Source organism: Stigmatopora argus, chromosome 4, assembly GCF_051989625.1.
Source record: "Stigmatopora argus isolate UIUO_Sarg chromosome 4, RoL_Sarg_1.0, whole genome shotgun sequence".
NCBI lineage: Eukaryota > Metazoa > Chordata > Actinopteri > Syngnathiformes > Syngnathidae > Stigmatopora > Stigmatopora argus.
In genome coordinates, this window is record NC_135390.1 from 4,783,391 (window position 1) to 4,797,826 (window position 14,436).

General features: G+C 38.6%; 1 protein-coding gene across 4 annotated transcripts in view; it reads right to left on the reverse strand.

Moving 5' to 3' along the window:
* vps13b (vacuolar protein sorting 13 homolog B) overlaps window positions 1-14,436 on the reverse strand; it is a 341,198-nt gene that overhangs the window by 178,063 nt on the left and 148,699 nt on the right. For all 4 annotated transcript variants that reach the window (XM_077598167.1, XM_077598171.1, XM_077598169.1 and 1 more), the window contains exon 22: window positions 8,080-8,213. In XM_077598167.1, coding sequence (XP_077454293.1) covers window positions 8,080-8,213 — 134 coding nt within the window. The remainder of the gene's footprint in view (window positions 1-8,079; window positions 8,214-14,436) is intronic.

The window sequence follows — 14,436 nt, forward strand, 5'->3', positions numbered from 1 at the left end:
CCAAGACCCTTTTGGATAGCTTAGCTCCTGACGAAGACACTGATGGACCTTAGCCTCGTTCCAGTGGCGCGAGTGAGCCTCGTGGTTTTATTGCAAGCAAGGGCTGGTTTGAAAAGTTTAAGAAAAGGTCTGGATTGTGCAGGAGGACTTGAATTGAATGCCTTTGTTGTCTTTATACAAGTATAATGGACTTGGACTAAAACTCCCATTAACCTGTTTTTTTTTAAATTTACATCAAGCAGAGAGGAACTATTTTTGCTGTGAGTGCAGTATTTAAAGTATTTATACCAATTTTTTTATATATAGATAATATTTAGACATTAAGGGCGGCCCGATGGCACGAGTGGTTAGCGCGTCGGCCTCACAGCTCTGGGGTGCTGGGTTCAAATCCAGGTCATATCCATCTGAGTGGAGTTTGCATGTTCTCCCCGGGCCTGCGTGGGTTTTCCTCCGGGTGCTCCGGTTTCCTCCCACATTCCAAAAACATGCATGATAGGCTGATTGGAAACTATAAATCGCCCGTATGTATAGATGTAAGTGTGCATGGTTGTCCGTCTCCTTGTGCGCTGCGATCGGCTGGCCACCGATTCAGGGTGTCCCCTGCCTCTGGCCCAGAGTTAGCTGGGGCAGGCTTCAGCACCCTCCACAACCCTAATGAGGATACAGCGGTTCAGAAAAAGAGATGAGATTAGATATTAATTCTTTACAGTCTTTTCATATGCTTAGAACTGTAGTATTTGATAAATACACGTCATGATATTTGTGCTTCTGTACTTGTCCTTTTGTTTAGGCGCAAAAACATGTCGTATGGTAGTAATAATAGGGGTGATCCTACTTCGCCATTGTGTGATTATTTCGGCCATGTTTGGTCTACATTATCTGCGATATTCAAGGGATTACTGTAGTTTTAGATATCATAACAGTTAAGTGAAAGAGTGAATAATCTCTACCATCTGGTGAAAATTTAAATGAACGACTGCTTATAAACAAGTAGCTTGCTGGGATGGTTCTTTGATAGGAGTGCAATGGCTGTGTACTTGAGAGGTCTGATAATAAAGTCACAGTTTATATTTGCTAATGTGCCCACATGATCAGTCTTCCTAAATGCATACAATAGAATAATCAGGTTACAGTTAAAAATGTATTACGGTGTGCTAGCACAAACATTTAACTTTATTCATACACCATTCAAAGATATGGCAATATTTACATGTATATAGACAAAGTATTGAACACATTAGTGAATACTCTAAATCTGTGATTTTTGTTTAAGTGTGAAATGTTGTTTGGCTGTACAGACGCTCCCTTACTTACGAACATACGACTTACGAACAACGGTACATACGAACATGTCTGCAAATTGCGTTTATGTCGAAAAATGTTCGTAAGTTCGATTTTGTTGCGTAGGTTGCGTAGGTTGCGTAAGTTGCGTAAGTGCGTGACGTATCGCCAGTGCGCAAAGAACCTTTTTTATTTTTATCATGAAATATCTCGTGCAGCCATTATTCAATATGGTTGGTGAAAAGCGAAATGCTTCTAGTGAGGGAGTTGCAAGGAAGAGGCAAGCCATTTCATTTGAAATGAGTGGCAATAATAACGACGCTTGATGCGCGTGAGAGTGGTGAGCGTTGCACGGTCATACAACTTGAATCGTTCGACCGTCAGTACCATTTATAAACAGAAAGATTGAGCAGCAGGACCCAAATATTGAACGTTGCACAAAGTTTGCTAATCAATTGAATGATGCAATACACTGCTACCGCATCATTTATAATGAAAAAAAGAAGAAAACTGTGCAATCGTCGTTAGATCGCTTCTTTCGGCCAGTTTCTAATACATAAATCTCTCTCTCTATATATATATACAGTACTGTACATATTCTCTCCATTTTATGAAATGTTTTTTTCAGTACAAACCAATGCGTGTTACTCATACAAGCCTTAAACATACAAATGCACTTATATAAACCTTCAATATACTTATATAGGCCTTAAACATAAATTATAATACAAAATATAGCACTGAATCAACTTACAAACAAAGTCGCTCGGAACCTAACTCGTTCGTAAGTAGGGGAGCGTCTGTACTATATGCTCTGCAATTAGCTGGCGATCAGTTTTGACCTACACTGCTTGCCCTTATTTATTGGATATTGAATAACTTTATTCATCCCGTATTTGGGAAATTTCGTTGTCACAGTAGCAAGAGGGTGAGGATGCAGAAATAGGAAAGGCATTTTAGACATAAATAGATAGCTAATAAGTAAGTTAATAACTAAATACATGAATAAAAATATAAATAAATGTGTTGCTGAAATATATATATATATATATATATATATATATATATATATATATACATATATATATATATATACACACATATACACATACGTGTACATACACAGTCGTCAGCACCACAACAACCTTATTGAGGACCTGCAATTCAACTATTTATCCTCCTTCAATATTTAAAAACAGTCTCCAAACCATCAACATTACTCAACACAGTCAGTGATCAATCAAAACAGATCCACTTGATAGAGATGCAATCTGTGTGTCACTCAATAACAAATCTGAATACTGCATCTCTGTCAAATGATTGACACTGACAAACAAGATTCTGTTCAATTTAACTGTTTGAAAAACAATGAATTGAAGGCCACTTTTGAGGAGAACCTGCAGGCAATTTCAGAGGTGACGGTTGCTTATTCTAGGATTTAGGCCCTAATCCACCATTTCAGGCATTCCAATGATGCAGGGCCTACCTAAACTTTCATCTCTAATCACTAAAGCACTACAAATTCAATCTGGATTTTGGATCAAAATACCACCACCTGAGCAATAAATAATATTGGAAAAGACACATTTGGAAAAAAAAAACAATGATGAGTTTTGTTCGTGTTACCCACATCCGCACATCCCACATAAAATGTGGGCAGGATTTCAATTTATGAGCTAAGCACTTGTAAAAAATAATATTCTGTTCCATAAAAATCACCTTTAAAGCTTTCACAAAAACAACAACAAAAAAGCTGTTACTAAGAGTCTATAGTTTTAAAATGTGCTAACATTAAGAATATGAACCTATTTAGCCATTATCACCCCAAAACCCTTCCGAGGATTCATTTGTCTCTTTGGTTAACTTTGCAGGAAATAAGAATGTTCCCAACATGAGAACTGCAGTTAAATATTGGCACAGTGTTTAAAACGATTCCCTAGAATGGTAGAAGTCACTATAAAGAGTGATAATACATCATCTCCAGGTTTGTACAATGAAGCCACATTGCTGCTCTTGTTCACTTGCAGTGGTGACACATTTCTACATTAGAATATGAGGGTACTCGGACGTTTCGTCGAAAGACGTTTGGTAGAACGGACGTTTGGTCGACCGGACGTTTTGTCGCCGGGTTGTTACTGTTGAAACCAGCTCTCAAAATTATAATCATGAGAGAGAGTGAGTTTAATATCTAAATAGCTAATATCAAAATATCAACGGTAAACTCTGTCATAATTTGACAGCGAGCGAACCCGGGGACCAAACGTCCGTTCTACCAAACGTCCGTTCTACCAAACGTCCGTTCTACCAAACGTCCGTTCTACCAAACGTCCGTTCTACCAAACGTCCATTCTACCAAACGTCCTTTCTACCAAACGTCCTTTCTACCAAACGTCCGTTCGACCAAACGTCCGGTCGACCAAACGTCCGGGGACCAAACATCCGGGGACCAAACATCCGGGGACCAAACATCTTTCGACGAAACGTCTGGTCACAGAATATGAGTAATGCAAACTTTGTTTAATTTGGATTTCATGAAGGCTATGGGAGAGATTAAGTGACTATAGACAGGACAGACACGGCCCGTTTCTAAAACTGACCTCCAACTTTTCCAAAACGAGTTCATCTCACAAAAAGTAGGTTCCTGCGCCTGCACCAGCCAGGACAGTGTTTCCGATAAGGCTGGTCAGATGGACACAAGGACCATTGCCCCCGCCACCCCACAGTATGTCATTGGACACCTAGCCCACTTTTCACCTTTTCCCCTCCTTCTTCAGACTAGCCTGCATTTCCAGCTGTACCCATAAACACGTTTGGAATACTGGTTGAAATAATGTAAATAGTGTCTTTCAGAAATGTAGAAGATTAATGTGTATATTTAAAGATGAAACTGTGCAGATGTGAATTGTGGTGTGTGGATGTATACATGTATTATTTAGCGATTCAATCAACTATTTTTCCTTTAAAATACTGAGAGAAAGGCATGTAGGCATGATGCCCTTTGACTGGAGATATCACGAGCAATAAGCTTGTGGCCTGGCACAGAAGCACAGAAAGGCAGTCAGCCATCCCTGAAGCCCCAAACATTCCTCTCTTCTAACAGTGCTTACAGAAGCTGACAGGCACTGGAGGTCTCCCTGGCTGAGGTGGAAATCTGCAAAAATAAACGCTTTAGGTGACATGAAGGCTTTGTTTGTTTCTGCTGGCCTAGATGTTTGTGTTAGCGCAGTGGGTTAATTGCAACTTTGATCGCTGCGTTTATTGATCCAACAGTGGCCTTAAAGAGCGGCGGGCCTGGCCTGCATCGGCTGATCCCACCCTCTAAGCTCAAACAATCAACTCACAACCTTGTTTGGCATACTGAGCCAGCGCAGATGGGTTCGAAGGGGTGGCCTCGGGCCAAATTAGGCCAGAGGATGTCCATAAAAGCTCTAATTTCTAAGTTAAATCTGTAACATTTTCCATTGAATTGGTGATATTTTAGTAAATCTTACCACATTGGGGAAACAACCACACTTGTGTTAAAAATTATGCAACCCCCACATCAGCATATAATGTTCTAGTATGATTTTTATTTCTATCTTTTCATATTTAATAAGATGAAAAAGAAATGTCAAATTTACTTCAACACTGTAGGGCAGGGTGCTTTAATAATCTTGAACACAAATGCATTTTAGGTGAAATGATCACACTGAATTGACCGAAGTAGGGTGGAGTGTGCGATTGGTTGTTTCCTGCATGATCTTGCAACTGAATACCGGCAATACAGGGTATACGCAGCCTTTTGTCCAGTCACCTAAGAAACGCTCAAGCTCAATTGGGACCCCAATGAGGACAGAAGGTATTGAAAATGTATATACACATGTAGTGAATTGAGTTGCAGTGCACATTTCTGATTTATGTAGCGTGATGGAATACAGACGCTCCCCTACTTACGAACATTCGAGTTACGAACAACGGTACATACGAACATGTCCACAAATTGTGTTTGTCGAAAAATTTTCGTAAGTTTGATTTTGTATTGCACGCCTTTTTCCAAGTAGTGCTTCTTTCCGCCGCTAATACCGACGCCTGGCGCTGTGAGCGCTCAGCTCACCCAGCATCTACCTTCCTCTGTCCAGTTCGTTGCAATGCGGAAGTGCGTGAACGCATCTCCAGTGCACAAAGAACCTTTTTCATTTGTATCATTAAATATCTTGTGTATCCATTATTGAATATGGTTGGTGAAAAGCGAAAGGCTTCTATTGAGGGAGGTGCAAGGAAGAGGCAAGCCATTTCATTTGAAATGAGTGGCAATAATAACGAAGCTTGATGCGCGTCAGAAAGTGGTGAGCGTTGCACGTGAATACAACTTGAATCATTCGACCGTCAGTACCATTTATAAACATAAAGATCGAGCAGCAGGACCCAAATATTGAACGTTGCGCAAAGTTTGCAAATCAATTGAAGGATGCCATACAGTGCTACCGTATCATTTATGATGAAAAAAAGAAAACTGCAATCGTCATTAGATAGCTTCTTTCGACCAGTTTCTAGTAAATCTCTATCTCTCTAATGTATGTATACAGTACTGTATGTATTCTCTCCATTTTATTAAATGTTTTTTTCAGTACAAACCAGTGTGTGTTACTTATACAAGCTGTACACATTCAAATGCACGTATATAAATCTTCAATATAATTATATAGGCCTTAAACATAAATTATAATACAAAATATAGCACTGAGCAACTTACGAACAAATTCAACTTATGAACAATCGCTCGGAACCTAACTCGTTCGTAAGTAGGGGAGCGTCTGTACAGCAAGCCAAACTGAATCCTCCGCTCATCTCACCGGACATGTTTGGCAAGGCTTTTCCATCCTAGTTCTCTAGATGAAAGGGTTATATATGCATACCTGCCAACGTATACGATTAATTTCTTATTTTGCTCTTGCACTAAAACTCCATAGACTGCTAACCACTTTAATCACTTTTTGTACCTACTTATTTATGTGACCACTTATTCATATGTTGTTGACTACTAATTATGTTGACTACTTATTTATTATTTATTGATTATTCATTCATTTATTATTATCATAATTATCATTATGTATTTTTTTGTTTGTTGTTGTTATTTGTGGACTTTGTGGTGAAGCTTTAAATTTCGTTATACTTGGATAATTACAAAAAAGCACTCAATTCAATTCAATTAAGTGAATGAAACATGCGTAATCCGAATTACATGTTTTTTGAACGTCAAGATAAAGGAATAAATGGTAACAGAACCAAATGAATGTGTGATATGGATTTCAATGCTGGACAGAAGAAAGTGGACGCAATAAAGGGCTCGCCAAAAATATCATAATGTTGAGTTAACTTATTGTAAACAGCTCAATGACCTGACATGAGATCGGGATTCGTGGACCCCAACCGTGCCCACAAATTTGCACGTCATCCTCTTTTTCATGTTTGACATACATTAGTTTGTGTTGTCTGTGCAGTGAGAATCAAATGGAATTGATAAGGCCGGTCGGGTTTGTATCACAGGTCGTTTACTTGCGTTTTTCATTTTTATGCAATTATATGGGTTTACTCACCTAGAAACCCTTTTGTGAATTAAAAGTTACCAAATTCACTCGCATATAAGCCGCTTTTGTCGGACAAAAAATGATGACTGAATCGAGGGTACGGCTTATATGCGCATAAAAACACGACATGCAATAAAACTGCAAATTGACGGCGCCGTGACACGATGACGTCACTACAAAAATGGCCGTTGCGTCGGTGCGTGACGTCACGACGTAAGTGAATTCGGCCGATGCTTTCATTTATTTCAAAATAGAGAAAAGATAAACAGATAAGACGCTAAACAAAATTTGCTTTGACGTCTATTAATGAAATTCAAGAAAAAAAAACGGACGTATCTTGCATAAAACTTGAAAAAACTCACGTTCCCGTCACTGCTCACTCGGGGCACAGCCATCTTACCTGGGTCCCAGGCAGCCATCTTAGCTAGGGTGCTGACGTATAAACCTAGTTAAATGTGCTCTGACTGGCCAAACGCGAGTAGCCTTGATTTTGAACAAAAACAAAATTCCACTTAATTGTTATAAATTTCCTATGTTTTCCGTTGTTTTCATTAAAAGGCTGGTTACATCCTTCTTTTCGTTCAAGCACCTAGGTCGGACAGCTTAGGGTCCTATAGTTGTAGATTTAGTTGTAGTCTTTAGTAGAGAGCACCACGAACGTTTCCAGCGGAGTTTGATTCAGTGTTCATCAAAGTTGACTGTAATGTGTTGTCAAAGAATAATGCTCTACATTATCAATCACTTGGAATTGATATAAAAGAAGCTGAAGAATCATCTGCGTGCTTTCGTGTCACTCTCTGACCGGAGTAATTGTGTAGATGAGGTGTCCCAGCGCTATCAAAGAACATCGCAACACTAAGCTAACTTGCTAATATTGATTTTTTTCATTGTATTTCTTGTTCAAAAGTGACAACTATTGGAGTAATATGAACCATGAAAAGAATTGAGATATTTTGACATTAGAACCAATATGGCTACCACATCTTGAACTTCTGGTAAGAAAATTGTAATTTCTGTAATTAAAAAGCATGTTTCTCATCAAGATAGACTTTCTTTTTTCAAATTGAATATTTTGATATTTTGCATTAAAAATGTTCCTTTTCACATTGCAATGTTTGCAACCAACGTAGGATCTAACAGCAAAGATACACGTGCAAATATCATGCAATCATTGGAGAAAATGATCTGGGCATTTACAAACAGTCAACATAGAAATGAGTGTTGTTACCTGTAGCGTTAGGCGTTTAACAGAATCCCAAGCATGAGCAATGAGCTCTTTCATTCGTTCTTCCGAAGTTGCCAATGATTCAGCCACTGTCGTATCAGGCATCACCTTCATAGGAATTGAAAGCGGACGGGACTCTGGGGAATAGGTGGAAATAGACAAAATTACAAATGAAACATTCTTATTGTAACTTACAACTTGTAAGCCTTCTATTTTTTCATTTGAATGTATTAAAAATGATTAATGAAGAGTCTTTAAAAAAAGTTTCTTACAGGCTACCGCAAGGCTAAAATTCCATATACATATACAGAGTGGTACCTCGTCATACGACCGCTCGTCATACAAAATGCTCGTCTTACGAGGGAAATTTCGATCGAATAATTCGCCCGTGATGCGGTCAAAATTTCGTGATGCGACCAAGCCAGGTGGCCATGGCATTTTTTTTTTGCATCTCTTTCGTGTATAAAATCTTTCTACTCGCATTGGGCGGACTTTGCATTTCCATACCCATTTTTTCCCCCCACTTTGGTCTACATTTACATACCAGGTAAACAACAATGGATCGGCAGAGTTTTGCAAAGAAAAGATCTGGAATATATGTACACTCGGTAATCAGACACGGAGAAGCGGCAAGTTCCAAACAACTCTTGATGCGTTCGTTTTGAAGGCTCCGGCGGAACGTCGGGGTGGGGCCAACCCGTTACAAAGGTAAAAAAGATTAAAACTAAATTAGAATTCAGTTTTGTGTGAAGTTACATTAAACGTTGAGTGTCTGTATATATTAATCCAAGTTAATTTAAATGTATTTGTTCGTTTACGAGTGCCGTGGATAAAGTCAGCCCCGAACAGCCCCCTCCGCCTCCGTGTGTATGTCGTTCCCTTCCCCTCCCGAAATGCGTCTAATTTTACTTCTATTAAACACATTTTATTACTATTAAACCACTCGTTATTTATTACTTTGTCAATCCATGGCGAATTAGAAGAAATAAAACATGTTTTACACGAGAGCAGCGTTGCCGTGGATAAAGTCAGCCCCGAACAGCCCCCCCCTCCGCCTCGGTGTGTATGTCGTTCCCTTCCCCTACGTGAAATGCGTCTAATTTTACTTCTATTAAACACATTTTATTACTATTAAACCACTCGTTATTTATTACTTTGTCAATACATAGCGAATTAGAAGAAATAAAACATGTTTTACATGAGTGCGGCGTTGCCGTGGATAAAGTCAGCCCCGAACAGCCCCCCCCGCGTGTATGTCGTTCCCTTCCCCTCCGCGAAATGCGTCTAATTTTACTTCTATTAAACACATTTTATTACTATTAAACCACTCGTTATTTATTACTTTGTCAATATATGGAGAATTATAAGAAATAAAACATTTTTTCCAATCCAATATGCTGTTTTTGGTGTTTTTTTCAGAGAGTTGGAACGAATTAATTTGTTTCCCATTCATTTCAATGGGAAACTTCCGCTCGAGTTACGAGAATCTTGTCATACGAGCTCAGTCCCGGAACAGATTAAGCTCGTATCTCGAGGTACCACTGTACATATATACACACACACACATACATACACATACACATACACATACACATACACATACACATACACATACACATACACATACACATACACATACACATACACATACACATACACATACACATACACATACACATACACATACACATACACATACACATACACATACACATACACATACACATACACATACACATACACATACACATACACATACACATACACATACACATACACATACACATACACATACACATACACATACACATACACATACACATACACATACACATACACATACACATACACATACACATACACATACACATACACATACACATACACATACACATACACATACACATACACATACACATACACATACACATACACATACACATACACATACACATACACATACACATACACATACACATACACATACACATACACATACACATACACATACACATACACATACACATACACATACACATACACATACACATACACATACACATACACATACACATACACATACACATACACATACACATACACATACACATACACATACACATACACATACACATACACATACACATACACATACACATACACATACACATACACATACACATACACATACACATACACATACACATACACATACACATACACATACACATACACATACACATACACATACACACATACACACATACACACATACACACACACACACACACATACACACACACACACACACACACACACACACACATACACACATACACACATACACACATACACACATACACACATACACACATACACACATACACACATACACACATACACACATACACACATACACACATACACACATACACACATACACACATACACACATACACACATACACACATATACACATATACACATATACACATATACACATATACACATATACACATATACACATATACACATATACACATATACACATATACACATATACACATATACACATATACACATATACACATATACACATATACACATATACACATATACACATATACACATATATCTATATCTATATCTATATATATATATATATATATATATATATATATATATATACATATATATACATATACATATATATATATATATATATATATATATATATATACATACATATATATATACATACACACACACATACAGAGAGAGACCGAGAGACACAGTAAAAAGCATGTTCCAAATGCTCATAATTTACTAGTGGTTAAAATACACCCCATTTTCCCAAAACTTTCAAAAGAAACATGCATCACCCATTGAAATAATTTTGACCAATGCTGTTTGAATGTCCGGACCTTTACAGTTTTCCCTTTATTTCTTTGGTATCAGTTTGTTTTTCCATCTGTGCTCTCATTATTGTTTTGATCAAAGAAAGCACCAAGTTTAACTTGTTTTCATCCAACTTTTGCAACTTTTTCGACAGCGTGGTTACATCCATTCACTATCATTACAACAGTAATAATTAAAGAGGATACGTTGAATTATCGTCTGCTAAGTTCTCGGTGGAAATCTCGTCTCAATAAAATGGGTTTATCATCTGCTAAGCTTTCACCGGAAATCTTGTTGGAAAGGCCAATTGGTTTAGGGGATAGCAGTGATATTCACTTTTTTTAACTCTCTGGAAAATGGAAGAATTGATTTTTGTGGGTTGGTTTGGATTCCAAAGGATAGCTTTGGTTAGTATTATTATTATTTTTATTTTTACAGTGTTCAAAATTTGTTTGCATCCTACGGACACACACCTGCCGACGTCGGTGTCAAAAGCCTGCACAAGTTTTGTGCTGGGATCAAAGGCAATTTCGGTTTGGGGACTAACATATCAGGGAGGCAAAAAAGCTTTTTTGTAACAAAACCAAATCTATAATCACAATTTGACCAAAATGTTCAGCCACCGAGTCTGTGGTCCAATTTTAAGACCATCCAGATTAAATGGCATGCTCATTTTTAGTCTGAACAGTCACAAAGCACAGAATTATGATTTTTGCAAAACTGTTTGAAACCACATGCAGGAGGTAGTCTTATATGGACATGCCTTTCAATCTGCATAACTAAGATCGGTTTTGACTGTCTGTAATGTCACTTTTTATGATGGAAAGCTCATTGTGGCAAAGAGCGCTAATCGAAGTGGTGCAGAGCAGTTGAATTGACATACCGAAATGTGTTGCGATGAAAGAAAGACGATACAGATGGACATGGCTACATTTTGAAAGAAAGAAAGTCTTAAAACTGCGGTGTTAGGGAATTATTTTGAGGAATTGTAGTTATGAATGTTATCTAAATGCTGCCGGCATAAATCACTGAGGTTCAAGACGATGTTGTAGTGGCGCCGGCGCTGCTGTGAGTCAAATAATAAAAGATTTACACTTATTCAGTTTGTCTGTGTCAGCGTGTTTATAAATGAATACAAAGTATATGACAAAGAAAAGATATAAAGAAATTAGGGATGGCCCAAAAAAGTGGGGCAGGACGGAAAAAAAAAGAATAATTAGATGACATTCTTGGAAGCCCAGCATTTGCCCAGTGCTTTTGCTCAGCACCACTCCAATTTCTGAAGACGGCGAGGAAGGGCATCTAAACAATGACAATCTAGGTAAGTCATGTCACCGTTTCTCATCTAGGCAAACTGACATATACTGCCTAATATAAGGCTATAGTAACGTTGGCTCCCTACCAATGTTGAAATACGCTTTTCAGCCGATTTAAAATACATCTTATTGACCTATTTTGTGGCAACTGAACTTGAGTTAAACATTTTAATCTATTCCTGATTCATGGATGAAACACTTGCTACAAAATGTGTACAGCCAGCCCTTAAAAATTTAAAATGAGACTGAAATCAGATATGCCTGGAGTCTGAACGCAGCCTAATGTTACAGAGTGCAACATGGTTGGATATTTTTAATGACACGGTTTATAAAAAGAACTGCTGTTAAGGAAAAAATATATGATCTTGTTGCACAGATGACTTAACCCCGACATTAGGTACTGTTTCTGCACTTCTTAAATTCAAAAGATACGCATGAATATTCGTATTTCTACAGTACTGTATTACTCATAAAATTACACAAATACACACACACGTACCGACACACGAATACAGAATTAGCTAGACATTACACATCCTGGTATGCCTGCTGTGGTCCAGACAAAAGCAGATTGTGCAGACACTCATGCTGAACAGCAGTGACAACCCCTCATATTTCAAAGATTGAATGAATTTTCGGACACACCATAAGAGTTTAAGGCACAGTCACTGTGGGAAAAATGTGAAAGGAGAAAGCAGGGATGAGAAAGGTTAAGTAAAGAGGTGGAAACAGAGCCGATGAGCGGGACAGAACGCCATTTCAACCAGATTAGCTTGACGTCTGTGCATGTTAAAGCCATCAGTGTCAGAGATTAACAGGAGTTTTCTCTGAAGACACATTTAAACATATTACATGATTTAGACCCACCTTACTCAGCAGCTCTATCCCACATTTGTCATGAAACAGTGGTGATGTCACAATAACCCAAGCCTCATTTTATACCACTCATTTAGTACAATCATACCTCGACTTACAAATGACTAGGTACGAAATTTTCAGGTTACGGAATCTTTTAAGATGCAAATGAGTGCCTCAAGATACGAAAAAAAAACAAGTTGTAAAAACGTCAATTTCCTATATCCGTTATTTTATTTTGAATTTTTTTTAGATGCATTGCTTCTTGTTTGACAATTTTGCTACAGGCTACTGGGCTCTCATTGGCTGTCTCACAACAACCTTCCATGTTTCTTTGACCGCCGTTGTCTGCTTAAACGTATGCTTGGAAGAAGCTGTGGCCGAGTGCCTTCGACTGACTCGCAGTCGACAACAACTCTTCATGTTTCAAGATTCTCTTGTGTTTTTTTCACCGTCGTTCATCGTTGTGGGCATGAAGTTTGGCTTGAAGGAAGCTGTGGCCGCCGAGTGCCTTCGACGAACTCACAGTCGAGTCTCAACCTCAACCACAGGCTTCTTGTGGCCGAAATTGTGTCGTTGGCAAAGGCGGTGGGGCTTGTGGTCAGTAAGGAGGACGTTGACGAGTTGGTCGAGGGGCACCAAAATGAACTCTCAAAGGAGCAGGAGTTAATGCAAAGCTCGGCAATACACGAGGAATTCAACGAGAAGGCGGCTGAGGCGAAAGCAGCCACCATTCCAACAGGACAAATCAGAAAAACAATGCGGGAGAAATTTTACGAACTTTCCAACTTTGTTGAACAAACATCCTGAAAAAGTGTTCACGAGTCGTGCAATCACCCACTTTGACAATGTTCCATTAATTACAGCAAGTTGACCTGGTCCCGAGGTAGCAAAGCAGGCCCAGACCGTCACACTGCCATCAACATGCTTCACTGTTGTATAGTATTCTTATGATGGAATGTTGTGCCATTTTTTCGCCAAATGTAACGGACCACACACCATCCAATAAGTTCAACATTTAACTCATCAGTCCAGAGAATGTTCTCCCAAAAGTGTGGGGGATCATCAAGTTGTTTTTTGGCAAACGTAAGATGAGGCTTTATATTCTTTTGGACGGCAATGGTTTTCGCCTTGGAACTATGCCATGGATGCCGGCTTTGGCCAGTGTTTTTCTTTTAGTAGAGTCATGAAGATTGACCTTAACTGAGGCCAGCGAAGCCTCCAGTTCTTTCGATGATTTTCTAGATTCTTTTGTGACCTCCTGGATGAGTCGTTGTCACACTCTTGGAGT